The sequence below is a fragment of the Boleophthalmus pectinirostris genome, unplaced genomic scaffold (assembly GCF_026225935.1).
Source record: "Boleophthalmus pectinirostris isolate CB_2022bp ecotype Guang Dong unplaced genomic scaffold, ASM2622593v1 HiC_scaffold_2, whole genome shotgun sequence".
Classification (NCBI taxonomy): domain Eukaryota; kingdom Metazoa; phylum Chordata; class Actinopteri; order Gobiiformes; family Gobiidae; genus Boleophthalmus; species Boleophthalmus pectinirostris.
Window position 1 is genome coordinate 21,617,547 of NW_026571152.1, and position 26,847 is coordinate 21,644,393.

The 26,847-nt window shown below is 37.3% G+C and overlaps 1 protein-coding gene across 1 annotated transcript; it reads right to left on the reverse strand.

Moving 5' to 3' along the window:
* Positions 1 to 1,442: 1,442 nt before the first annotated feature.
* LOC110169440 (LHFPL tetraspan subfamily member 3 protein-like) lies at positions 1,443 to 18,325 on the reverse strand. Its single transcript, XM_020934981.2, has 2 exons — positions 17,914 to 18,325; positions 1,443 to 1,711 (listed from the first exon to the last, which is right to left on the reverse strand). Exons 1-2 carry the CDS (start codon positions 18,314 to 18,316, stop codon positions 1,443 to 1,445), a joined length of 672 nt encoding a protein of 223 aa, XP_020790640.2. The 5' UTR covers positions 18,317 to 18,325.
* Positions 18,326 to 26,847: the final 8,522 nt, after the last annotated feature.

The window sequence follows — 26,847 nt, forward strand, 5'->3', positions numbered from 1 at the left end:
GACTCAAACATACCTGAATCACACTAAATACAACCATCAGGGGGTAAATAATAAGGGAAAACAAATATAACATGGTTAAAAGCTCTAAAAAGTAAATTTTGCCTTATAGGTTCACTTTAAATCTCCATAGAGACAAGTAAACAGGTCAGAGCTATAAGAATATGTTTTTCAAAATTTTTGCAGCAATAAAAACACTTGTAATTGATCAAATGCAAAATTATAGTAGTATGTTTAATGATATACTGTGAAACATTCTAGGCCACTCAGTAACAGTTCCATTGAGACAAACAAGGGGCAAACTCCCCATCAGAAATGTTACATAATGTATCTTTAAATTACATTGTTTATGCTTACCTTTCAATTCCATTCAGTTTAGGCATTCCCTCCTTCTGCAAAAAAAAAAGAGATAAAATGTTGAAGAAATTATTATAAAATCCAGCTCTCAAGGTCAGGCTATAAATAGATTTTCACTTAGCACTTTGTCAAATACATCTACCCTGGTAAGCTTGTAATGCACAAAACAACCAACAGATGGCACTTGCATAGTGTTGAATTATTCATACATATAGACTGTGTAACATGGATTCTCCAGAGAAACTATGGGCCCTGGTTTATGCCAAGGCTGCACTATGTTGCTAATTATGGACTCATGAATTCAAGATTTGTAAACTTTAACATGTTTTTCATAGTAGGGTCACCTTGTTTTTAAGGATTTGTTGTACCTTTAAGCGTGTGCTATCAATTTCAGAGTTCAGATATGCAACATTAGTTTTAAATATTTTATTTGAGAAGATGTTGTTATATTTTGGTTCTAATTAATTGCATCCATTCAAAAGGGTTTTCTGACAAGTTGTGTACATGCTCCAAACAGTTGAGAGATGAAATGCTGTTATAGTTACATAGTACTGCTAGGTCTGCAAATCAATATGTAGCTTAAAATCATATCATGTTGGCCATGTTGTCAACTAATGAGTAATTTTGTTTTTGTTATTAAAAAAAATAGGCCTATGTAAGACTATGGGTGAGTCACTGTTTTTGAAAGAAACTGAAAAATATCAATCTGCTGCTAGAGGTCTTAAAGTGATTTCAACTGACAGCACACTTTTGTGATTGAATAATGTCATCCCTTATAGCGTATAATTACTTCACCTTAGTTCATTTGTGTTAATAATGGAGATGACATTGAACTTTGGGATAAATTTTGTTTCATGATGTCCAGTAATTATAAAGATATGTAGAGATACAAGGTCAATTTATCATCATCATTATCGTTTTTAACACACTGGAATGTTATGAAATGACATGAACCCAATTTAATATTCATGGGTTTCAGCATCCTGTTTATAGGCACCATTTTGAGTACTATTCACCATTCAAAAGATGGAATAGTTTGTCACTTTGAATTGTCTTGGTATGGTCCTTCCCCAAATTAACCCATCGTGTCAGACATTTTGCCAGAGCCTCTCTTGCTCACCCTTGCTTTCTGCCAGCAGCTCCTCGGACATGAGCCCATCCTGTCTGTTCCCCAGGACAAAGGCCAAAAAGGAGAGGATGAGGGCGTCCAGGATGCCCATGATGGCCAAGATGTAGGCCCAGCGGACAGAACATGCCCCGATGCTGTACTTGTCTGTCTGCTCCCCACACATCTTCCTCACTGTGTCACTATCCCAGCCATCAGGGTAGATCATGCAGCCCAGGACCAGGCACACTCCTGCAACAAACAAGCAAGTCCAGACATTAAAGAGCCTAATACCTTTACTTTTTTATGGAAAGGACAGAGACAAAAGTAGTACAAATAGCTGTTATTTGGTAGTTTAGAGATTATTAGAGTCCCTCTTTTGGGGTGCCAGTTTCAATGCTGAAATCCATTTGGTTTAAAAATGCTCTCTCACTGAGCTCAGTCCTCACTACCCAGCACCTGCCCCCAATATTCACTCAGTGCTAGTGCAGCCTCTGCAGCTCAAATATAAATAAATTTGTTAACACAAACATTTTAAGACCTAAATGACAAGGGTCACTGCAGCAGTTACAGAGAGAGGGGTGACAAGATCCCAATGTAAGATCCCAATTGGAGCCAGAATTGGGTCAGAAGGAGCCGGAAGAGCCTCCTTGCAAATTTCCTATTTGGCACATGGCGGGTAGCGCATTAGCTATCTCCAACCATATATACACTCTATGGTTCAGACATTTTGAGTAATGCTGCATTATTAGTCTGTCTACTTCTCCAAAGCTCAAAATGCTCAGCGATGTCATGTAATGGTAGTTTTCAAGTTAACAACTCCTTTTACCTTTAGTTCACTAGATTTTGGAAAATCCCAGGATTGAAATTATCCAAATTATTCTAGTGAAGGTGTGTGGAGTTTAAAAACACAGTGGAGCACTTCTTGTATTGTCACATTACATCACAAGGTGGAAGAGAGAGTTTTCAGTCTGAAAGAAAAATTTAGCCAAAATACACAGGGTTTGTGATAAACATGTGTGATTGTAACAAAAGAAAATTCCAGCTATATTTCTGATGAAGAAACAGCATTATAACACAGATCAGTAACTAGTGTGATATGGGCCCTTTAAACTAGTAAGAGAGCACTTATCCTTCCTTTAATGAACACCGTTGTGAAACTGTTCAAGAGGTTTATATAATACAGTGAGGTAGAAAAATGCTGTGGTCACACTAATTGCATGTAGTTTTCATTTTAGTTTCTTTGCGCATTAGTCCTGGTTTAATCCAATTGTTATTCCTTCCTCAGAACCACTTTACCTTGGTTTAGATAGCAAGCTTGTAAAATAAAAACACTCCTAAGAACCTTTAAGTTTAAACTTCGATAGTCTTCATTTTTCATTTCTTTGCATATCTGTGCACATTTACAAAGCTTGTTCTGTAAAGCAGTTTAAGTGGGTCATCTAGTGTAAGAGAGCTGTGATGCATTGCCATATTAGTGTTACTTCATAGTTCATTATGGCACCACCAAACTCCTCTCTATTCTTCTATAATGCTGCGTTCCAGTCGCTCTCGGAGTTCGGAACTTGGATCTCGGAATGACGTGATCTATGACTTAAACATTGGATGCCTGTTTTAGTTTTCAAGTCAGAAAAACAATGACTCGACTATTGATACATCATGCTGGGGGTCCTACATGTATCTCTTTTATGTTCGTGTTCATTAGTTACCATGGTGACACAATGCACACTGACAAAAAAGTGTGCAGCCATGTCGGATTTTTAACTCAAACTCTGCAGTGGTCTCAGAGATTCCGAGGATCAATTCTGAGATTGCATCCCAGTCGTCATGTACAAGTCAGAACTCGGAAAACCTGATCCCTGCAGACGACTGGAACGCACCATAAGCTACGGTAAAGTAACATTAGACCTTCTGCCTGCCCACAGTCTGTTTCTGTCCAAGGGCTAATTTCCCTCTTCATTAGAATCTCTCTCATCTCCACAGTGTCTTCTGAGGTGCTGCAGCAAAACACAACTGCATACACTCTCTCCCTCCTTCTCTCTTCATCTCTGTTGCTCTCTTCCCCTCTTTCTCCCCCCCACCTCTCTCTTATTCATTCTCCCCCTATCAGTCTTTCTCTCTCCCCCTCCCTCCCTCTATCTCTCCTTCTCATTCTCTCTCTTTTGCTATCATTTCCTCTCTCTTTCTCTCTCTTTCACCCTATCACTCTCCCCTCCTTTTCTCTCTCTCTCTATCACCCCCTTCTGTCTCTCTCTATCTATCTCATTCTATCTCTTTCTCCCCTCTATCTCTCATTCTCTCTCTTTGCTACACTTTCTCCCTGTCACTCTTCCTCTCTTGCTCTCCCCCCCCCCCCCCCCCCCCTCTCTCTCATTCTATCTCTCCCTCTGCTTCTCTCCTTCTCCCTCTTGGATTTTAAGAAACTGCATTTATGTCGAATATTTTCGCTCAGGGGCAAACTCTCTCTTCTCATTGTTATTTTGAAGAAGTTCAGTTCTGCTCCGAGGTGGGGTGCTGCGGCAGAGAGGTGAGAAAGGGCCTGACATAAAAAGCTGACTTCACTATTATCAGGCTGCATAAAGAATATAACAAACTTTCAACATTAAGTGTGAGTATTATATAAGAAAAAAATTGTGACGGGTAGACATTTTGACTTTGAATCAGTGTATAGATGGATAAACCGGAAATGAAATCCATCTTCACCATATGTTGCAGTTATGGTAAAATCACAATTAGATTTGAACTGTTATTCACAAATTACAATTTCACTGGTTGATTTTATAACTTTCTGTTAGTTAAATCAACATTTTGTTGATTGACAGCTGCTGTTGTGATTTTGAGCTATACATAGATAAACTGAATAGAAATTAATGTTGGTTGAGCAACACAAAACCTATTTCTTTATTATCTGTTATGTTATCGATCTATTGGATAAGCACATGTCTTTAGTTTTTGACATGGTGCATCTCTAGGGTTTATATAACAATAGACATATCACAGGAGGCCATAAAAGATAGTATTTTAAAGACAGTTTAACACTGACTGCACCTTTAAAGGATTTCTGATTCATATACTGCAACTCAACATGAAGAAATTATTATGTATATATTTGGTGACAAATATCTCAAATAGAAAAACTGCTATTCCTAAATATTTGCAATATTGTCCAGTCCTAACGTTGTTAGATATTACCACTGAAGAGTTTGAGCATGTGCCTTTTGGATCAAATCTCACAAGCTATCCTCCAGTCCCCACATGCATCATCTGTTCATCTTTGGACCATGTTTGTACTGACCACTGAACCCCAGAAACACCACAACAAAACAAAAATGTTACCAAGAAAATCCAAGCATGTGTCTGAAAGATGGTGTGGGTAATTCATGACAAAGCTGTCCTATGCAGTGCACGTAAACATCTTTGAAGGATGTACCGTCCAGGCTTAAACCAACAGAGGGAGCTGCCTGCAGTGTGCCAAATCTGTCCCACAAACAGCTTGTGGTGAGTGGAGAAGCACATGTTCTCTTCATACTCTATAACCACAATCCTCATGGCAACTGTAATCCATAACTGCACCAAAGCCAAAGCAAATGCACAACACTCACTCTCTCAATGTGTAATTTATGTCATTTTATAATAATAGTCATTTAGGGCTGGTTTAGTTTTAGTTAGCCCTAGTAAGGTAAATATATTAGTAAGTCTTAGTGGTTTGTTAGTTACACTTTAGTTTGTCAAATAGTGGATAATCATGTATGCCAGATTACAGTTGTGAAAAGGTAAAATAGGGAATTTTATTTAGGTTTTTCAAAGAATGTTAACATTTTTTTGATAATGTCATTTCAAGTTTTATCTAATTTTGAATAGCTATTATTGTATACAGTGTGTGAATTTATACCTAATCTACTCTTTACTTCACAATAAAATTTACTTAATTTTCCCTCAATGTTGATAATAAAGTATAATGCAAGACCCAGCCACTTGATGTGCTAAAATGTTTCTGGAATAACAAATATGGCATGCCACTACTTTTGACTTGGATGGATGGACATTGGTTTAAGGCCAGACTTTGTATAATGAAACAGCCCAATATGTATGAGCTGTTTTTGCTGTTGGTTCCAGCAGAAGATGGAAAACAGAGAGGGAAAATGAAAACTGATGACTGGGAGAGTGCTGTCCAAAATCCATTTAGATGTGAAAATTACATTTTCTGGGCAAGCGAGGAAAAATAAAGACAACTTTGATGACGTGCTTTGATGGAATGTGCCAGTAGGTTTACCCACATGGACAACAAAAAATCAAAGCTTTCTCATACAAATCTGTATAATGTTCATTTAGCATTAAGTAACTGGGTATGATTATGAGAACTGGGAGAGATTAGAGTTTGCAGCTATAGGGTGACATAGAGTAAACAATGAAACAACACGTCACCTGTCTCTATAATCACTATATTAACTTATCCATTAATAAGAATAACTTTTATTATTGCTAATATTTTCTGTAGCATTATATGTTTTATAATGCTTTATTTTTTTTGCTATCACAACATTTGATATTGCGACAGGCCTACTAACACATGCATTGATATTGAATGGAGGCTGTTCCAAGAAACAAAACACAACCAAGTAAAAGCTCCAACTACTTTCATCCTTCATTAATTAAATAGTTTACACAAATAACAGATGGCTATCAAATCCTTTTATATTGAATGCCAGTGTGTCCTCATAATATCTAAACTAAATCTTTGCACATTCTATTGTGTCTCTCAGTCTTTCAGTGCACCAGACCAAAGCTCCCCACTGCTTCACTTTTACAAAACCCAAACTGTGGTCCCAGAAATAGCAGCAGCTGCACACCTGGGTCCAGCTGTCAGTCAGGGCCTGGCTCAGAACATATTTTAGCTGACGGCGTTATCCTGGACTCTCTCAGCTCAACTCTTTATACCTGTCTCTTTACTGCTCCCCTGAGAACAAGCTGTACCAAGAGGGATGCTTTGAGAGGCAAGAACATCTAAAGAAGACCTACAATACCTAAGAGATAGATAGATGGATACTTTACTATCCCAAAGGAAAGCCGTACATTCGTAATATTGTTCTAAAAATAGAAAATAGTCCCTTCCTATTCAAAGATGAAGAAAACAAATTATTACATTTTTTCAATTCTGTTATGACCAGAATCAGATTTTTTATTTAATTTTTTTTTTTTTATTATCCATTAGCAATACAGAAAAATGGGTGCCACAGGAGGTAGATAGACATGACAATTTTCTGAGCACTTATATTATATATTATATATATGTATTATATTATAACATTTCTCAAAACATGCATAAATCAATAAAAAAAATATAATAATGAGAGATGAGATGAGATGATGAGAGAGTACACATATGGCATAGTTATAAGCCCATAAATGTCAATTGTCCCCCTCAAGTTATGCATAAACCTATCTGTTGGATCAGCACACAAGTAGCACAAGCACCATAAGTCATGATGCATGTATTTCCACAGACCACTGCAGAACTCTGCAAAAGCTGTAAATTTAGATCATATGTATCTGTTGCCAATCATAGTTTAGGCTGTGAGTTTTATTTGTCATTATACACACAATTTGTATAGTGAAATTTCATAGATGAACCTTAGTCCTGTCCAGTCTGGAATTCAAACCGGAAACCTTCCTACTGTGTGGCAAATAAATTAACCAATGTGTGTGAGCCAAACTTGCTAAAATTCTTACACTAAATGTTATCATCTTTTGACACATTAACATTGAGGAAAAACATTACATGCTTTATGGCTACCTGAACCCACTACACAATAATAAACAATGCAAGAGGTAAAGCTGTTAACTTGAAAATGACCACTGCATGACATCACAAGGTGGAGTATTTTCAGCTTTAGACAGACTAATAATAAATTAATCCACTCTGTTCCTTGGATACAGCCGGTAATGATAGCACAATAGAACCATACGCAGATGCCCCTTGGCCTATGCAGCAATTCCTAACACTCAAGTCTTTCTTTTATCTTTTTTTCTCTTTGTCTTCTACTCTTCCCTGGCACAGAGGGACCACGCATGCAGAAACAAATCTACCAGGCAAAAGCTTGTTGGCTGTGAATGTGTCTTATGTAATATATTGGAGGTAGGGCGGATGAGATGCAGTGCAGTCCAGGGGGTATATGGGCAGATGGTAGGAAAGTGATTTGTTGAAAGCTTGTTGGCTAATTTCCCAAAGAGACTATACTAAATCTGGTGTGTATTGAAAGAATCATTTTTGAATCCGTTTTGTGGCTTTTCCAAGTGGTGCAGGTGGCCACAGGTTCAGGTCAGTTTCATCACAGCACTGGCATGATTAGATTTTGGGATAAAGACAACATTTTACAGTCAAATGCGGGTGGTGGCAGGTGGTAATATGATTTCAGTACTGAACAGTCATCTTTTATTTTAGCACTTTTGTTAAATCTTTTGTCTTCTCCTACTAACTCATTTGTTTTGATAATTGCACTTTAGTACTTAACAGGAGGCAAGAGACAGTGTTTTTGAATAGGATAGGTTTATGATAGCAGCAGATTTTAGACACAAATAGATGAAAGAAATGTTTTCCATAAATTAACATTTTAGAGGCAAATTAAAACTACATCTCTAGTACCTGGAAATTTCTTTGCTCAATTTATTGTCATAAAAAATGTTGAGCTTATTTTTGATAGAAAGATGGGCTGTTACACTTTACTTTACACATTACATATTTTACCTTTTAATGACTACTTTAAAAAAAAAATACTGCACATCACATCAGGTGTGTGAAGTTGCAGTGTACTGTTTTGTATCATGCTTTTGTATAATAATGGAAAATTGCCTTGTGGGCGATGGGTGATGTAGGCTTATGGGTAGAGCTTTGGAAAGTATCATATTATTGACTGTAAGAGAGGTCTGAGCAGGGCTATGGAGAGATCGCTAGATTACCCAAACATGCATGGATGACATATAAAAATATCTTCAGGCATGTTTTTGATAAAGGAACAACATGGTTGAAAGCTCCAAACAGTCAGTTTTGCATAAGATACCTCAATAAATTAATACACATAACTGAAAAATGTGATGGCTGCATGCAACCTTAATTGACATCTTTGGGTCAGTGTGTTTGTGTGTGTTTTTTATATTTCTTTAATGTTGTTTTTTTTTTTAGATTATACATTTTGAAAACTAATATAATGAAAGCCAACTCACCCTAAAACTTAAGAAAAGTAGGTTTGCCTGCAGTGTCTGACCTTAAACCAATGCTTGAATAATGTAGGTAGATTACATAAGGTGATTTAAACGTTATAAGCTTCCACAATTTCATATGAGTTTTCCCACGCTCCACATTTACATAGCGCTGACAAACTAAATTATGCATACACACTTTGCAGAGCATGCTGTCTCACACTATATGGGCCACAATCACTGTAAGAGCTGTCACATGCAAATCTGTAAACATGAAAGGTCCTGTGTGTACAGCTATGCATCGTACAATATACTTCAAAGGAATTACTGCAGGAAAAGTAGACCTTACTGAGACTAAAGTTGTGGTAATGACCTAAAATTCAACTCAGAAAAAAAAAGATAATTCTTGACTCTAGAACAGCTCAGAGTGTTTAGTTTATCCCACTGCAGGTGTCTATAAATATGCATGGCTAGGCTCCCTGGACCTGAACTCAGAACAAAAACTGAAAACTCAAAAAAATGAACTTTCGGTTCAGAGACAAAGTTTGTGTGAGTCACAAATAGGACATGATGGTTAACTTTGCAAAAAATATAAGTTTGGATGGTTGGTAACAGGTTGGTGCACTTTCCAATGGGGTGTGTGTCAGCTGAGAGACCAGATGTTATTGTTTTGGCTAGAATGTTCCACAGTATGCCATTATTTGTCTCAAACAGAACAAGTTACAAGTCAGATATGAGGCAAGACAGGCAATAATAGATTTTTTTTTTGTTATTATAATTAAATATTTATTTAGTTGCATTCCATTGAGTGAACTATATTTAATTAACAAAATTACTTTCATATATTATACTGTAAATACAACATTCATGAAGTTTGTAGCTTAAGTTTGTCTAACATGATTTTAGTATTTAAAGTTAACTGGAATAAGGTTGAATGAAATCATGATATAAAAATTAATTAAAACTCATGGAAATTTCACAAAAAATCCAATAACTTTGAACATATTTTGCCCATTAATTTTGTCCAATTCGAGTCATTCCAGCATATATTCTCTCTCCCGTAGCTGTCCAGTCCTGTCGTCATAATTACTGATAAGAAAACACAAATGAATCTAATCAGAGCCATGGCCTGCCTAAGTCTTAATGACCTATAGACAGCATTAACCATCTTTTAACTATGAGCAATTAGCACTCTCTATCTCACTATAGAGCTGGGTGAATGACTAGCCAGAAGGATTACCTATAATACCAGGACAATGATAAAGAATAATTACTTCCAGATAAATGGGAGCAATTACGAGTCTTTGATTAAGACAGGGACTAAATGAGCTGTGAAGATGTGTCATTGTTTAAGTAATGGCAAGTCTGGGTCTATAGGGTAAATGACAGGGTCATATATGGGCAGATCTAATGTGGGCAGTAATCATTCTTACTTGTGAATAGATTTATTATGAGACCATAAGGCTGCAATTAAAACAGAGTAACAAGTTAAACGGTAATAAATATCAAATTGCAAAGTGTGCAATGATTTTAAGTTTATAATGTTTCACTGGGTCTTTAAAGATGGACTGTGTAATTTTTTCTGGTGGAGGGTCTGTTACTTACTTACTGTTTGTCTCCATGAAGATGTTATTGTTTTGCCTGAAATGTGTGCTACAATATGGTATTAAACATATTTATAGAGCAAGAACAAAGACAAATCCTCTAGCCTTTCAATATATTACTGTAGACCTCTGAAAAATTAGAATTGTAATATTGCTTAACGCTTACTTGGTATAAATGTCTAATTATCTGCCCATAATCCCTTAACAGGTGATGTTATGAGGGAACAGTTACACGTAAAAGAAAATTCTGAACCATTGCTTATTTTCTGTGCTGACTGGACAGAAATTCATGAACAAGAATTCATGACAGTTTAGAAAAAACTTCTCTAAGTGTCAAAAAATGCAGAGAAAATTTGAGCAACTTTCAAACTTTGCTGCGCTGCTGTAGAAGACGAGGAGCGGTTCAAATGAGCTGTCTCTGGTCCAGATCTATTTCTGCCTCGGTGAGTGCCAGTGCTGGTGGCTGGAGGCAGGCAGCTCCCAAGCACAGTCTATGTCAACAGCTTTACTGCTTTTCTGCACAATGAGCACATCATTTTTATTCACTTAAGGGTAAGGGAGCAAAAACAAGAACCCTCTAAGGGATATCATTTGTAGAAGTTAAGTTAAGTTAATATGAATTGGTGATACAAAATGTTAAGGACCACTGACAAATAGTAGTAATACTGGCACCTTGGCACCCTACTATAAACTACTACTGCTTGTACTACTTCACACATGAACCACATTCATATTAGACAAGGTGGGTGAAGTGTCTTGCCCAAGGACATAGCAACAGTTTGCACTAGAGCCATTGCTGTCACTAACACCCAACTTTGCTCAAATTAAAATGACAGGGCATTCAAGTGAACATACTGGCAGAATGAAAGAATGACAAAGCCCAAGGGCAAATAAACTAGGTCAAAATTTCTCCAAAACTGCAGCTTGTCTGGGTGTTACCCATAGACTTTATATATAAATGGACATAGTTAACCTGCTACCCACTGCATTCCAAATAAGGAGTGACCACTGGTGTGCTTCCAGCTCCATTGAATGTTTCCAACTGACTTTACATTGAAAACTTTTCACCCCTCTCTCTGTAGCTGCTGCGGTGAGACTCGTCATTGTGTTAAAATGTCCATATTAACTTGCTCTACATGATCCTGGTGTTTTTCTTTTGCTATTTTGTCTGTAAATAAATTGCTATGCCCAATAGGAATTGGCTCCATGTTCATCTCTATAACTGCTAGCCTTGATTGACTTCATCTAGCTGGACCTAAAGGTGACCTTACACTCTCTTAGTCCACTCCTTTGTACAGGTTATGATGTTACTGATCTACAAGTCTTTCACTAAGAATAGTGGTGCATATTGTTCAAACTAAATGTTACCTATTATACATTTGTTGCAGACAGGGAGGTTATATAATAATAATAGTAATATTTGTGTCTTAATGTTTTTTAATAGTGTTCAAAAATAATCAATAGGTCTACTTCTAATTATCATATAAAACAGTACTAAGTGCTGCTTTATGTACAAGATTTCTTTCTCTGATATTCTAAGTTTATCCAATCACTCTGCTCCTCCATTTCCTTGAACTTAATGATTGTCTTGATGTCTTCCATTTCCAATCCTCCTTAAATCGGTCTGACTGCGGCCAAGTGTTTTGTATGCAGAGCCTGTATGATGTCTGGCTCCTATTGTCCACACACATCTCCTTATTACCACACAGTGATTGAAGTGAAAGGGAGCGAACAGGGGAGAAAGCAGGTGGGAGAAGGACACAGCGTACAGAGACATGTGTACTGACTAGACACACTAATGCTGTTATCAGGCATTAGGCTATATGTATTAGAGCTGGGAATCACAGGGTCCCTAACAGTCTCATACGATACAAGATACATTGCTCCTAATACAATAATATAACGATTTTGCAATATATTCAATAATTTATTTATTACATTTGACATTTGATTTTCTGATTTCTGATTTTATATATATATATATATATATATATATATATATATATATATATATATATATATATATATATATATATATATATATATATATATATATATATATATATATATCCTTATTTGACACATCATTATTACCATTTATACTTTTTACTCTTTGGTATTATAATATATTGTGATATGTGAGCTACTGTGTCCAAGTATTTCCCTTGTGGATCAATAACGTTTCTCCAAGTCTAAGTCTATATCACTATTTTTTAAAACCAAATGTATTTTAACAACAATATTTAAAACTTTAAACCTACCTGCACAAATTTAATAAGAAATATGTTAATTTTAATGATCAAACAATAGAGATGTCAAATGAACTGCTTAAACAAGTTTCCTTTCTCTAAACAAGAAACAGAATAGTGCTGTTACAAATAAATAAACAGAAGAAAATGTACCCAAAAGTACATATGGTGATATATATGGATACAGTAGCCCACAATATCAATATGATATCAATCACTAAATATACTGTCATAATACTTTGTTATTTCAATATTTTGGCACATCCGTAAAATACATTGCAATGTTGATTTATAAATTATTATCTTTATTATTATCTTTTAACATATATATTCTGAACAAAAATTATATACCATCGCACAAAAAAACACACATTTTTAAGGGAAAAATAGGCAAAAATAGCAAATGAGAGAACAGACGTCTGCACTGACACTGGAACTCTCTCACAATGCTGAAAACCATAGGTAACTTTTTCAATTTAACTACAAACCCCATTTAATTTACAAAGTAGAGATTGCACAACTAGAGCCCTAGCTTAACAGTGCATTTGGCATGAGCCTGTTCCTCCATTATAGAACTGACACTTTGGGCGATTAGGTGAGCAGAAAGAGGTGAGGTGCATGCTGGGAGATCAAGAGGGAGGCGGCTGGTGTGTGTACGATGCAGCCAGCAGAGCAGCAGGGGCTCTGGAGGGCTGGAGGGAGGGGCTTATGTAACAGGTCCAGATGCGGCCTATGTCCACAGAGGATAAAGAGCGGCGAGGGCAAATGGGAATCTAAAGAGTCATTTGAATTTGAGCAGCGACACATGGGCAGGGTCACCAGAGAGAAGGCTTAGGCGGGACTCAATGTACAGCACGGGTATATTGTGTTCACATATTGTAACATTCTAACTGTCCATATTGTAATACTGAGCTGGAGGGCATGGTAAGAATGCTACGGTGGTTTAACTGTTAAAATGTAGATTTGTTGAAATTGTTTATGGTTAATATATCTGTAATTAAGGGCTATTCACATCAACAAAAACTGGCATAAAGTTAAAAGAAATTATTTTGTTTAGATTAGCTTCAAAAAGTGGTGACAGCATTCAAAAACAAATGCATAACTATTGTCATTTGAGATTACTTTGAGACTTATTATGGAAAGTTATTATGGAAAGTTATGGAGCTATTGTTGTTGCAAAAAGATCTGTGAACTGTAATCTGATTCAACTGCAATTAGTGCAGCACATTTACTGCACTTACCAAGACTTTGAAAAAAAAAAAAATAATCTTTCATTGTTCTGATGAATGATGAATGAATGAATGAATGATTCATGATGAATGTTTCAAAAGGTAATAGAGAATCAGAGTGGGATGGACATCCACAACAAAAAGCCAAATGTGACAGGAATTTTCATTATTTTGGTCATGAACCCTACACTTTTAAGATCCATATGTACATAAGTATATTGTTTTTTCCATTTGGGAATGAAGGAATTTTCAGTCAAGTTTGGACATTTTAAATTTAAATGCTAATGTCCTGGGGGAAATTAAATTGCTTAATGCTTTTTCCTTTAAGTTCACTGAGCCACATGTACAAACCAAGTACATCCATATTTTAATGAATGCATCAAAAGCTGCTTAAGCATAAAGAAGTAAAGTGTATAGAATATTAACAGCAGTGGTCCAGCTCTTCGGTGAGTTCAACATTCATTCCCCATTTAACAAAATGGACATAAAAAATCTAATATAGCCTTCAAAGAAGGAGTCTATCACACCATTGTCATCCTCAGTATGACTGCAATTTGTCTGATGTTGTGGCTATACTCACATTGTATGACTCATTACCAATGTGTATGAAATTGCAGTTAAAGGAGACATAATACATAACTGTCCTTTATAGCTTTATAGCTAGTTATGTACTGTAAGTAAGCAAGTAAGTTTTATTTATATAGCGCTTTTCACAGACATGTCACAAAGATGCTAGGTAAGGTAACAGTTGTATGGTTGAGTTGAGCGACACTTTGTGATTACATTCATAGTCACGTACCAAAAAGGGGCAGAAGTAAGCAGACTTGTTTATTTTGTTAAGTTGTTTTTGTTAAGTTGTTTTTCAATATTGTGTGTTAAAATGAACAAAATGTGAAATAATTTATGACATGTACTATGCTGCAGACCTAACTATATCGATGGAGCATGCAAATCAATACCAGTACCAAAGACTACTGGGGCAGCTTAAATCAAAGTGGATAGCATGGAGACTCTGTAGTGAACAAAAATGGAGGAGTGATAAAATGATATGTATAGACTTTTGCATATTCTGTGGTGCTCAGCGAAGTGGAGGAGCATCTCATGCTTACATCTGCATGGTATGGACTTGAGCAGATGCATGGACAGAAATAGCTCTAGTGAAGAAAGTAAGAGAAGGATAAGAGTCCATCTAGGGCAGCAGGGAGTAAGGAGCACTCAGCATCTTAAGGCTCAAAGTGCCCCTCTGCTCGCATTAAACTTTCAACTTTTAACCAAAGCCTCTCAGAAATGGATCCGTTCATGTAGGCAAAAAATAAATAAATAAATAAATAAGTAAATAAACTGTTGCATTTTTGTACTGTGTAGAGATTTTAGTCATACCAATTATTTGTTGATGAGTCTTCACTTGATTATGAAAAAGTTTTTTTTGCTTATTACAGTACTATTTACAATATACCATTCAGTTAATCATAAAAAAAGTATACCCAATAATTAAACTACACTGGGTGCACATTTTTATATTTTAATAGGTCATTGTGTACAAAATCACTACTTGAATACAGACAGCTTGCATACTCCAGGTTTGGCAACACAATACTGTGAATGGCCAGTGTTGTGAATGTGTGATGTTGCTAAGTGAAAGTCTATAACCTTTTGTCCAGCCCAAGGGGATTTGTGAAAGCCAGTGTACGAGACGATTTCATCTCTGAGTTTTATGCACAGAAGACTTGGCTGGCACGTACTGTCTGACCTTGTCCTCTGAATAGCCTTTAAACTAAATGAACCATCGCTCATATCTTCGTCCTTAAGTCATGCATGCACACTGTGTGATAAGAGAAGGCATGCGATGTTAACTGACAGAGAAAACACAAAGAAAAATAGTGATTGATGAAGCGAATGCATAGATTGGTGTGGAGGAGATGAGAAAGCTGCTTGGAATACAGAAAGTGTCTCCCTTGCCCTTGGGCCAGTGAAGCATCATGGGAGATGGAGCAAGAGAGCTGACCTGCTCACAGTCATCTGATGGGTTGTGACTTGTTTAAAATAGTGAATGACAGAAGGGACAATTAAATCTATTGTATCTTTAAAAAACTATACTTGTGTTTGTATCTTAATTTGACAGTTGTTGGTATTATATATAATGTAGCTCACAAACTACAGAATTAGTGTTTTGATCTTGTTATTGGTATTGAATATAAACAATGTGTCCCAAGGCATGACATTTGACCCCAGAGCTGTGGTTGAAGAGTTGAAAGTAAGACATAAGAAGTGTCTATAAAAGAACATGCATGCATTATTATTAGAGCAAAAAATTACATACAGATAACTTGTATATTATAAAATCAGTATCTTGGTGGTTATATGCTATTTCTGGGGTCTTGCTGTAGATGCCTTGGTAGTGACTAAAATGTGGCAAATCTCTGCATGCTGTCTTGCTCAAGAACGAAGCAACACATACAGTGTTGGGATAATTGTGATCACAAACTAACAACAGCCATCTGACTAATAATTTTTTCAAGTCTAGGGCTACAGAAAGTGGGTAGTGCCTTCAAAGATATACTGGTCTTCATTGAAATGGATAAGTTTAATGCCATACTGTGGACTATTCCAGACAAATCAGTAACAATCCATGGAGACAAGGAGGTAATGTATTCCCCAATCCAGAAAAGTTACACAGTGCACCTTTAAATTGTGACTAATTGACCATTGAAATAATCACTGACCATTTCAGGCTCTATTTCTCATCTGTGACTATAACAATCATTCATATTTCTGCGCTGTGCTCCCCTGCTCGCAGCACGTCACTACTGTAATAACCATTTATCTTCACCAAACAAAACAGTGCGGACAGTGATGGGGCTGCTGCAGACGGCGCCACCTGTCCTCTGTGGGTGACAGTGGAAAAACCGCACGTGAGTTTAACCTTGAGCTAAGTGAGAACGAGTTAGACAGTGTTAAGAAGGCTCTCATTAGGCGTCCCAGTGCCTGTATGCCGTGGTCAGGCTCTTTCTGCTGCCTCTCCCTTTCATCTCAGCAGCAGTCTTCTCATTAGACTGACTTAATGCATTAATTCAACCCCAGCATAACACATAGAACGGGAGCTGGGCCTGGGCCAAAGAATCTGCCTCATTTGTGTTGCAAACAGTATTCCTGCTGAACACCGGTGGAGTCGAGGGAAGCCATGTTTAACAGCAAGATTCAGTGATAGAGAGGTAGCCTCATACTGCAGACTGGAAGAGAAATGTGACTGGTGTTAACAGCTGTATTCATGTCAGATTGTATCTTGAACACATCTGGAGCTAATGTAGAAGTCAGCCAAAATACTATGCAAAATTAGTATGAAATATGTACAAATTTGAAATTGGGGACTAGTTCAAAATATTGTATTGATAAAGGTGATCAGTTTGGTGTTTATCTTGAATTCATCAGTTCCTTGGTCAACTTGACTTATGGATGTTTTATGCTTTATACTACTATCAGTATACATGGGCCTGCTTGATTCTCTTCTTAGTTGTGAGTCACACCGAGGTTTATTTGAACCTCTATGAGGAAGCACAGGTTGACTTGAATGGACAAAACTATCACAGGTTTTTTTTTTTTATTATTATTTTTTTCCCCTATACATGTACTGATAGCAAATGAACCAGGATTTGTTAGTATAGCACTTATTTTTATCTGTGCTCAAACTTCATACCTTTTAAATGGAGACGTAAAATGAAATGGCCATAAAATTATTAACAACAATTTTTAGATTTGGGCAATGTTCTTTTACATTCAACATTACTATGGTAGGCTTTAGCTGTGCATTTGTAAAAGTAATTATTTATATCCTAAATCATACTGATTATAAACAGGAAGCTTGACAACTGTGGTTGTAATTTATAATTGATGGTATTCATCTTCATCATTACTGCTTATATAACCTAACTATTTGACACCCATAGACCTTGTGTGCCTAATGCCCATTTATTTTGAAATAATGATCTGCACATTAAAAGCCTGCTGCCTAATTCACTTACATCAGACTATTAGTGTGGTTATGCAGAGATAGTTTCAGCACCATGGACAGTGCACCATGGCAGGATACACATAAGATAACGATATCCCATGCTTCTCCTGCAATGTTCCAGCACAGTTTCTACAAGAGTCTAATATAAAGTGGCTCTGTGGCTTACCGGAGGCAGCCTGCATCCAGCCGCAGATCTTGTAGACGGTGGAGGTGCTGAGGAGGAAGAAGAGGCTGAAGCAGCCGATGCAGGTGACCACCAACATCATGGACATGCCGATGAAGAAGGAGGCGGCCTTGAACGCACCAGAGGGAATCGCCGAGAACTCAGTGAAGCTCCCCTGACACACCAGGTCCCTGGAGTGTCCGTCTCCGACGCAGTAGTGAAACAGGCCGAAGTAGCCAGCCTGTGGCGTGTCCACGCCATCGCCAATCCAGTATGGCTGAGAGAAAATTGTCACATTCACAATACCGAACAAAATGGTGAAGATGGCCCACAAAAGTCCGATGACACGAGAGTTGCGGACGTAATTAGTCTGATATAATTTCGCGGCTTCTGCAGATGGTAACATTGATGCGGCAGAACCAAGCTACGAGCCGATAAAAAATCCCGAAATCAAACCAGCGCTGGGTACGTCCAATGGCTCCTCAAGAAGCGGACATTTAGAAGCCGGAGTCACAGTTCTCAGAGATCAGCTGGGAGCGTGCGCTACGAACTGCAACACAGCAACAACTGTGTGACTGTAGAGACAGATCACCTCATGACGTCGCAGCGCACATTCAGGCAGTGAGCCGAGCGAGCAGCTCAACCAGGGCGCTTACAGATGAGATGAAGGCAACTCACAAAACTCTGAGCAGCAGCACGACAAGCCCGGGTCCTCCCACTGTCTCCGTAGTGCCGTCAGACGTGCTCATCTCTGCCGCACCACCACTCAGCGGTGTCCTTGGAGAAGACACGACAAACTGGCTTACTCTAGCATCAGCTACGTAAGATGCAGCACAGATGATGGAAAAAATACAGTCACGGACAGCCGGATGTAGCCAAATTCTAAATGAGCACTCTGATGGCTGTTCCCAGATCAATTACGCTCACCTTACAGTCTCCTCGTTATGGTTAAATGCAGGTTAATGTCCGGGTTAAGACGCACCGTGGTCTGCTCTGCCCAGTCAGACGGATGCTGAGAGCAGAGGGAGGGAGGGGCGCAGACACAAGACGCAGAGGAAGCCCAGATGTAGCCTCCAAACTGCTCAAGCAATCTGCGTCAACATCCAATTTACGCACAACCACGTAAAAACCATTAAATTGCTTAAACCGCGATTAGATTACAGGACCCGGACGACTGCATGACAAGAACAGTGAGACCACTGAGTGTACTCTGCTGTGGATGGTTATGTAACACTTCAAGTGAGAGTGCACAATGGCTTAAACAGCACCTGTCAATTGCTTAATATGCATTTCTGCGATATTCATTCACATTCCACAGCTGTGCACCGGTACATTGCCAGCTGCAGGCCCAAGTGACCACCATCATCAATTAGGCCTATTCATGCACATGCAATCTGGGTTAAAGGGCCTATATTACGCTATTTTCTGATCTACCGTGTGTAATTGTTTCGTCATCAAAACATGACGAGAGTTTTGTTCTGTTTCATTCTCACATGTTTAACTCACAACCCTGCATGTTTAGGCTAAGTTCTTCTCTCAGACAGAAAACACCTTGTGATGTCAAGTGGTAAGTCAGAAAGTGCTCCACTGTGTTTTTAAAAATGTCCCCTTACTACTTTTTTTTTTTAAAAAATCTTACTTTATTATTTATTTATTTATTTTTTATTATTATTATTTTATTTGCTTTTTTTCCAGCCCAAGAATTGCCAGTTTCTCAACCAATGGTAAAAGGTAGCCGATAAGTGGAAAACTACCACTACATGACATCACAAGGTGGAACATAGCATTTTGAACTTTGGAGATGTAGATAGACTAAAAATTAAGGGGTACTTAAATATGTGTGAATGTTACAAAACATAACTCCAAGTATGTTTTTGAGGAGGTAACAACTCTCTAACATGGTTTAAAGGTCACAAGAATCCATTTTGTGTAATATAGGACCTTTAAAATGTCTTCATGTCTAAGATGGCTACACTGCAACAGTAGGTTCTGGTTGGAGATGGGATCAAACCACCAACCACCAAGCCCCAGTGGCCTGTATTAGCTTCTCGATACAAGTAGTAGAGCCACTGTTCATCCACAAGAAGTCTTCCTATAATCCTGCTGGTTGGATGACCCCAAGCTAGTCCCTGAACAGCAGCCCTGTGCTGCAGTGTCTGTGTGATGGTCCGTGTGATTTCTGGTCACATTCACATAGATGATATTGAAATCTAAAGACCTCAGTTTAAAGGAACTGTATGTAGCCTTCACTCCAGTCCTAAATGGAATCTCTCTCTCTCTCTTTTTTTTTTTTTAATCATTCTTTGGTCTGTTCAGTATATAGTCAAGTCGCTTGTAAAGACTCAGCACCTGACTGGCTGCAAGTACTGGGATAGTGAGAATTTGGATCAGAGAGAGTCCTTTTAGGTTTAAACTAACTGGATTTCAGCAGTGAAACTGGCAATCTAAATGAGACTTGTGAGGCCCATTCCTTTCTGACTGGATATCATCTTGGAACTAAAACACCAAATTATAACATGAATACATGGATAGGTCAAGTTTGTGAAATTTACTATTAGAATCTTATATAAAGTTACTTTAAATAGCCAGTCTACCAATTTGATTAGGCTTTATAGCTACATAACAGACGGAGTAGTACTACTTTAGAGTTTACATTTGTGTAAATAGACCATAGTTCTATAAATGAAGCACACGCATGCACTAATATGGCTACGGGTCACATGCAAAAACAATTAATGAAGAGGAATCTTCTGGTCTACGAGTGCCTATACATCATTAGTAAGCCCAAATTAGTTATCTAGGCTTCAAAAGAAAAAAAAAATTAAACATTATAAGTTTACAGCAATAACATTTTTCCTTAGGTCCTTGAACTCAACCGTTTTGAGCTACACGTGATCCCAGAAGTCTGCACACCAAGGAAAATCCACGCGGGAATGTGTTCATTTGTCATATAAGGATGGGGTCATAATCCATACTTAGTTTGCACTTTGCATTTGTCATTGGCCTCCATTTTGCAGGGTGAGTAATATTTTTGATGCACAGGCTTCCGTTTTTATCAAGTGGGTGTAAATCCTAGCTTTGCCATCAAAAGGCCCAAAATGATTAGGCCTACATTAGAATTTTTTTTAACCCTTATCACGTTTCATTTCCTGGGTCTTGTTAAAATAGTGTGAAGTCACGTGTAGTCAAAGTTAAAGAATATTACTTGTTCAAATCAGCCCATGATTCTTTTGTGTTTTTCTGAACACGCCCACTAGAGGTCAGTATTGCCTTACTTTGGCATTCATTTGAAAACAGCGGAAATGCACTATTCGAGTTTAATTTATTGTTGTCATGAAACATATAAATATATAATATATATTCTGTTGTAAATTAATCTTTTAAAGTTTGGATCCTTATCGTGTATAATAAAAGGCTGTACTGCAGTGGTATCCCATGATGCCTCTAATCCCCTATAATCTATATTATCCCTGTGAGAATCGTGACCTAGATATAAAGGGCATTGTTCTTATGATCTATAACCCATCGTCTGACCTTCATGCCTGTTTGATGTGGAAAAACCGAGAACACCCACAATGATTCGTCTTTGCTTCACTTATCATTGTGCATTTCTACCTATTTTTATTGCGTAGCCAAAAATTCCTCAAAAATGAATTAACAAAAGTGGGTGTTTTGAAGCAGTGTGTGTCATAGATAAAGGGACTGTGTGGTTAAGGATTTAGTTTAAAGAATAGGTTTAGTTGGTAGCGATGATTTGTTTCGATGTATTATTTTGTGCTGGAATAGTGCATCTGGAGTAGTATGAATGAAGGAGAAGTCTTTTGTGCCAGTGAGAGCAGGCTGTGTGCAGAGATAAGAATGGCCTGTTGTTTTCACAAAGCTCTATGGGGCCGTGTGGAGTCTGCATGTCCACACAGCAGCTGGACCAGTTGTTGATCGGTGATTTGGGACTAAACAAAGTCCAAATGCAGATTATTTGTGGCGCCAGTTTCAGTGTCAGAGAGAAAACACTATATAATTTTATCTTTTCATTTGCAATGTCAAAGGAGCCTTTATTTCTCTTGCGGGAAGAGCTTATTCACTCACTGTTATCAATCTTTGGGCACATGTTTTACTATGACAGTCTATTAGGCTTGTCATGAGAAATAATCAACTTATCATTAAATAAATGAAGAGTTTTGTTGTGTACCTTTTCCTAGGTCTGTCACAGCAATTACTATATTAACTTATATATGAAAGCCGGAATAACACTGTGTGTGCAATTATTAGGCAAATGGATATTTTGACCATATCATGATTTTGATGCATATTCTCCAACTCCAAGCTGTAGAAACTTGAATTCTTATTAGATTTAACCATATCAGGTGATGTGTATTTGTCCAGAGAAGGAGGGTGTGGCATAAGGAGATCAACACCCTATATCAGGTGTGCACAATTATTTGGCATCTTCTTTTCCTCAGGCAAAATGGGCCAAAAAAAGAGTTTTTAACTGACTCACAGTCATAAATTGTAAAAAAGTCTTTCAGAGGGATGCGGCACTCTTGAAATTCCAAAGATATTGGGGCGTGATCAGAAAACCATCAATCATTTAGTTGCAAATAGTCAACAGTGTCGCAAGAAATGTGTTGAGAAAAAAAGATGGAAATTAACTGCAAGAGATTTGAGAAGAAAACTGCAACCTACCTGGAGTGCCCAGAAGTATAAGGTGTTCAGTACTTAAATGGCCAAGGTGAGGAAGGCTGAAACCCGATCATCTCTGAACTAGAAACATAAACTGAAATGTCAAGGCTGGGCCAAAAAATATCTGAAGACAGATTTTTCAAAGGTTTTATGGACTGATGAGATGAGAGTGACTCTTGACGGAGCAGATGGATGGGCCCGTTGCTGGATTTGCTAATGCGCACAGAGCTCCACTTCGACTCAGACGCCAGCAAGATGGAGGCGGGGTACTAGTTTGGGCTGGTATTATTAAAGATGAGCTTGTTGGACCTTTTTGGGATGAAGATTGACTCAAAATGAACTCCAAAACCTACTACTAGTTTAGAAGACACTTTCTTCAAGCAGTGTTACAGAAAAACATCTGCATCTTTGACGAGGACCATAATTGATGCATGTGACTGCATCACATGCATCGAAGTACTCCACTGTGTGGCTAGTCAGTAAAGGCCTTAAAGATGTAAAAATAATGGCATTCTTCACCTGAACTGAACTCTGTTACAGTTTAGGCCTTTTGAATCATACTGTCCTTTTTTTTTTTTTTTTTTTTCCTTACAGCACCTGCACCCACCTGACTAGATTTAATGGAGACGCCATATTGAATGAAAGAATGGCACAAAGCCCACTTTTGGAGTATTTTTTTCTGTCATTAAATGAGATAGTCAATGATTATAATTTATCAGCCTGTGGTGGACCTGCCTCAGTGTAGGGTGTCTTGTGATAAAGGACTGAAACATCCAGTAAGGGATGTCGCTATCTTTTTTTTTTTTTTTGGCTGTCTATTTGATACAGATTTTTAAATATTTGCAATTCCCGATATCTATCCAGTCTTGTTCTAATACCGATCTTCTCATTTTCAGTGATTTTATTTACACAGTATAGGGTGTGCCTTTATAAATTCTGAAGTATTCCATAGTAAATTTAGCCCCAGTTGAATAAGATGATTTGTTATAAATGTGTTAAATTAGTTAATTAATTAAAATTTAATTGTTTAACCTAGTTAAACAAGTTTGTGCATTTGACTTTGTATCCTATTTCTCCCAAGTTTGATTTTCACTCTTAGGGCTCCCTGGAGACACCACAGAGGTCAAACAAACACTATCTCTGTCATTTTTAATGTTTTTTGAGGCTTTAGAGCTTCCTCCTGACCGTGTTTAAGCCGCTCTAGGTGATAGCTGCTGTGTTAGCCCAGACAACTGAAAATTCCTAGATTGGCGGCTGATACCAGTATCAGATCAGGACATCAGGACATATTTACCTGGAATTACTTAGTCTTTTCTAGAACCTTTATCCACCCACTCCTCATGTTACTCAGTCTCTGTTATGCACTGAGTGTGAACTCTCATAAGAAGAAGTGGGCTTACTTCTAAATGGCAGATAAAAAAAAATTATATATATGAAAAAAGTATACATAACTATACAAATTCTTTGTAGAGGTGGGGACATTTGGGGTGTTTTAGGTAAGCTGTAGCATTGAAAAAGTAACTTTGGTGCTTCTGCTTCTAATTCTGCTATTTATTTGTTGCAGGTCTTTTAATGATACTGTCTTTTAAAAATAGTTTGCAATTGTATTGTTTGTTTATTTATAGTTATTGTAGAGTATGTTATTGTAGTTTCAATATTGTTTATTGCAGTATAGCTTTGTAGCAATATATAGTACTTCGAAATGTGTTATTGTGACAGGCCAGAAAAGAAATGATGTTATGATCTCAGTTCTAAAAAAAAATCTGATGTTTTTTCCTCCTCTTTGTACCCCTGTCTTCAGTGGTCAGCCCCATTTCCTCAACCTCAGCCTGTTAAGAGTTCCAAATTTCTCTTTCAGGTTTCCCCATATGGTATTACATTTCTGGGACAAGTAGGTGACACCATCAGGCAACCCCACTTAACATAAGACTTTTCAGGAATTTTTTTGCAACATCTGTAATTAAAAAATGGTTGAGTTTAATGCCATACTGTGGAGCATTACAGGCAAAGAAATCTCTATGGAGAAAAACATGTTGGCGATCCCTCCACTTTTCTGATTAATAAAAAACACAGCAAAGTATGTAGTACACCTTTAATTGTTATATTACACATAGTCACGTCCTTGTCTGAGCAACCTGTTGAGAGCTGGCTTGCACTCATTGTTTGATGGACATGTTATTCCAAACTTAAAACTCGAGCTTGTCTTTTGTTGAGGTGAACCCTGCTGTGCCACATAAACCGGACTGGCAGACTGTTTACCATCACAAAGCTAGCTGGCACTTTCCCTCGCTGTCAGAAAAAGTTGCATGTATTTTCATTGTAATTACGCATTGTTGTTTTTACATTTCCAAAATAGCTGCTCTTGCTTTGTCTGAATGGTGTTTTCCAGTCTGAGATCAAACAGAACTGCAGCTGCCAACTGTTGGTTTCCCCATCACTGAGACAAAAAGCCATTAGGAGCAAAAGATACATGCTGTTGAAGTGGGCAGTCTATGCAGTGGGTGGTCTTTTTGGATATTGTGGAATAACTAGGGTTGTAGTCCCATCCAGTCAAGTCATTTGGTCGATTAATTTGTACATTTTTTTTCTTAGTTGACCAAAATTTAGCATACATTGATTACTATCATTTATTTGGATTGTAAGATTTATAGGGTCCAGCAGCAGAAAAAAAATTGTGAGGGTGTGCGTTAGCAGAAGATTTGGTGTTTTTTGTTGTTTATATGTAAAAAGGCAGATTAAACTCATGATTCACTAGTCTGTCTTTATATTATTTCCTAGTATTTTTTTCTGCATAAATAGTTGTTTTTGCATGAATTCCCCTGCAGGTTTAGCGGGAGCATAACTGTTATATAAGAGCTTTTGCCACAACCAAAAAGTCGACTAATCAAACTAAAGTTAATGAACAATTTCTTTAGTCGACGACACCAGGGAGTATTTGACAGGGATACATGTACAAGTACTATCTGTTTATTTACCATTAAGCAAGCATTATTTCTTTCACTGACCTAACCATTGGAATAAAACTAATCCATGTACTTTGTGACCTAGGGGTGCACAATATATAACGTTCAAATCATAGGTGGCACAATTATCAAAATGTGTGAATGGGGCTATGGACTGCAGAAGTGTATAAAGTGTTAAATAGTTCTCTCTGTTATATTGATGGAGTTTTATCCCACTGCTTGTCATATTTATGCTTCTCTCATTATCATCATTAGACTCTGCAGCCTCACTTTCTAATGAGCCATGCCGTGTCATCTGACTGTGTGCTTCTAATGCCAGAGCAGTGCATTCCTGATTGAGATGAATTCTTATCAAAGTCGTACTTAAGTAATTTGTATCAAAATAATTGCAATTTAAATAATGAGTATGCCTTTGTGATGTATTATTCCAAACAAAGGGTGGATGATATTGATAAATATTTGTATAATGAAACACAAAGTGCAGAAATAAAATTTAAACTCATTAATTTTTTTCAATAGATATGTTCTGCTCTCATTTTTTAAATATAGTTTTCATTTTTAATAATAGGCAAAATTAGAATACCACACATATCTCAAAAATATTTGATCGGATTGATATAAGCTGTGGTTTGAATATGCAGGTGGCGCAAGTGCCACATGTGACCACTAGATGGCAGCCTGAGATAGTCATCGTTTTCCACAGCTATTTTATATTGAACTTTGTCCAAGAATTAGAGCTTAGAGATGAGTAAGTTGCCACAGAAATTAGTATTTTGCAAAGTTGTTAGTTAATTTGTGTTTGATTTTTGTTTTTAAGTGCACTGTAAAATCTGCAATCCAACCAGGATGCAGTCTTGGGATCTTCTGATTAATTCAATGTAATATATTTTGCATTTATAAAAAAAAACTGCCTGGCATAATATTTTAAATGTGACTTTATGTGGTTTTCATGAGGAGCCACCCAGACAAGCAGACACTGTGTAGCAAGCAGACACTGTGTAGCAATGACATATAGGAATGTTAGACCACAGGGAATTCCACTGATTTTTTTCCTTAACAAACACACTGCTCACCACACAATGAGTTACTATAGTAGAATGCACTTTTGGCTAAGTAGTAGTCTGAATGGTGCATTCATGACATTTTTTTTGTTTGTTTTTTACTGATTGTTTAATGCCATACTGTGGAACAGTCCAGGCCAAGCAAGAATCTTCAACGAGAAAAGCTACATAGTGCACCATATTTTTATAATTTTTTGATGAATTTTGCATGTCATTCTAAAGCAGTGCATTTG

Excerpts from the sequence above, each read along its gene's own strand:
- LOC110169440 (XM_020934981.2), bottom strand. The coding sequence starts at position 18,316 with ATGTTACCATCTGCAGAAGCCGCGAAATTATATCAGACTAATTACGTC. Across the intron at positions 1,712-17,913 it reads CTGGATGCAGGCTGCCTCCG|GAGTGTGCCTGGTCCTGGGC; the intron begins GTAAGCCACAGA and ends TGTTTGTTGCAG.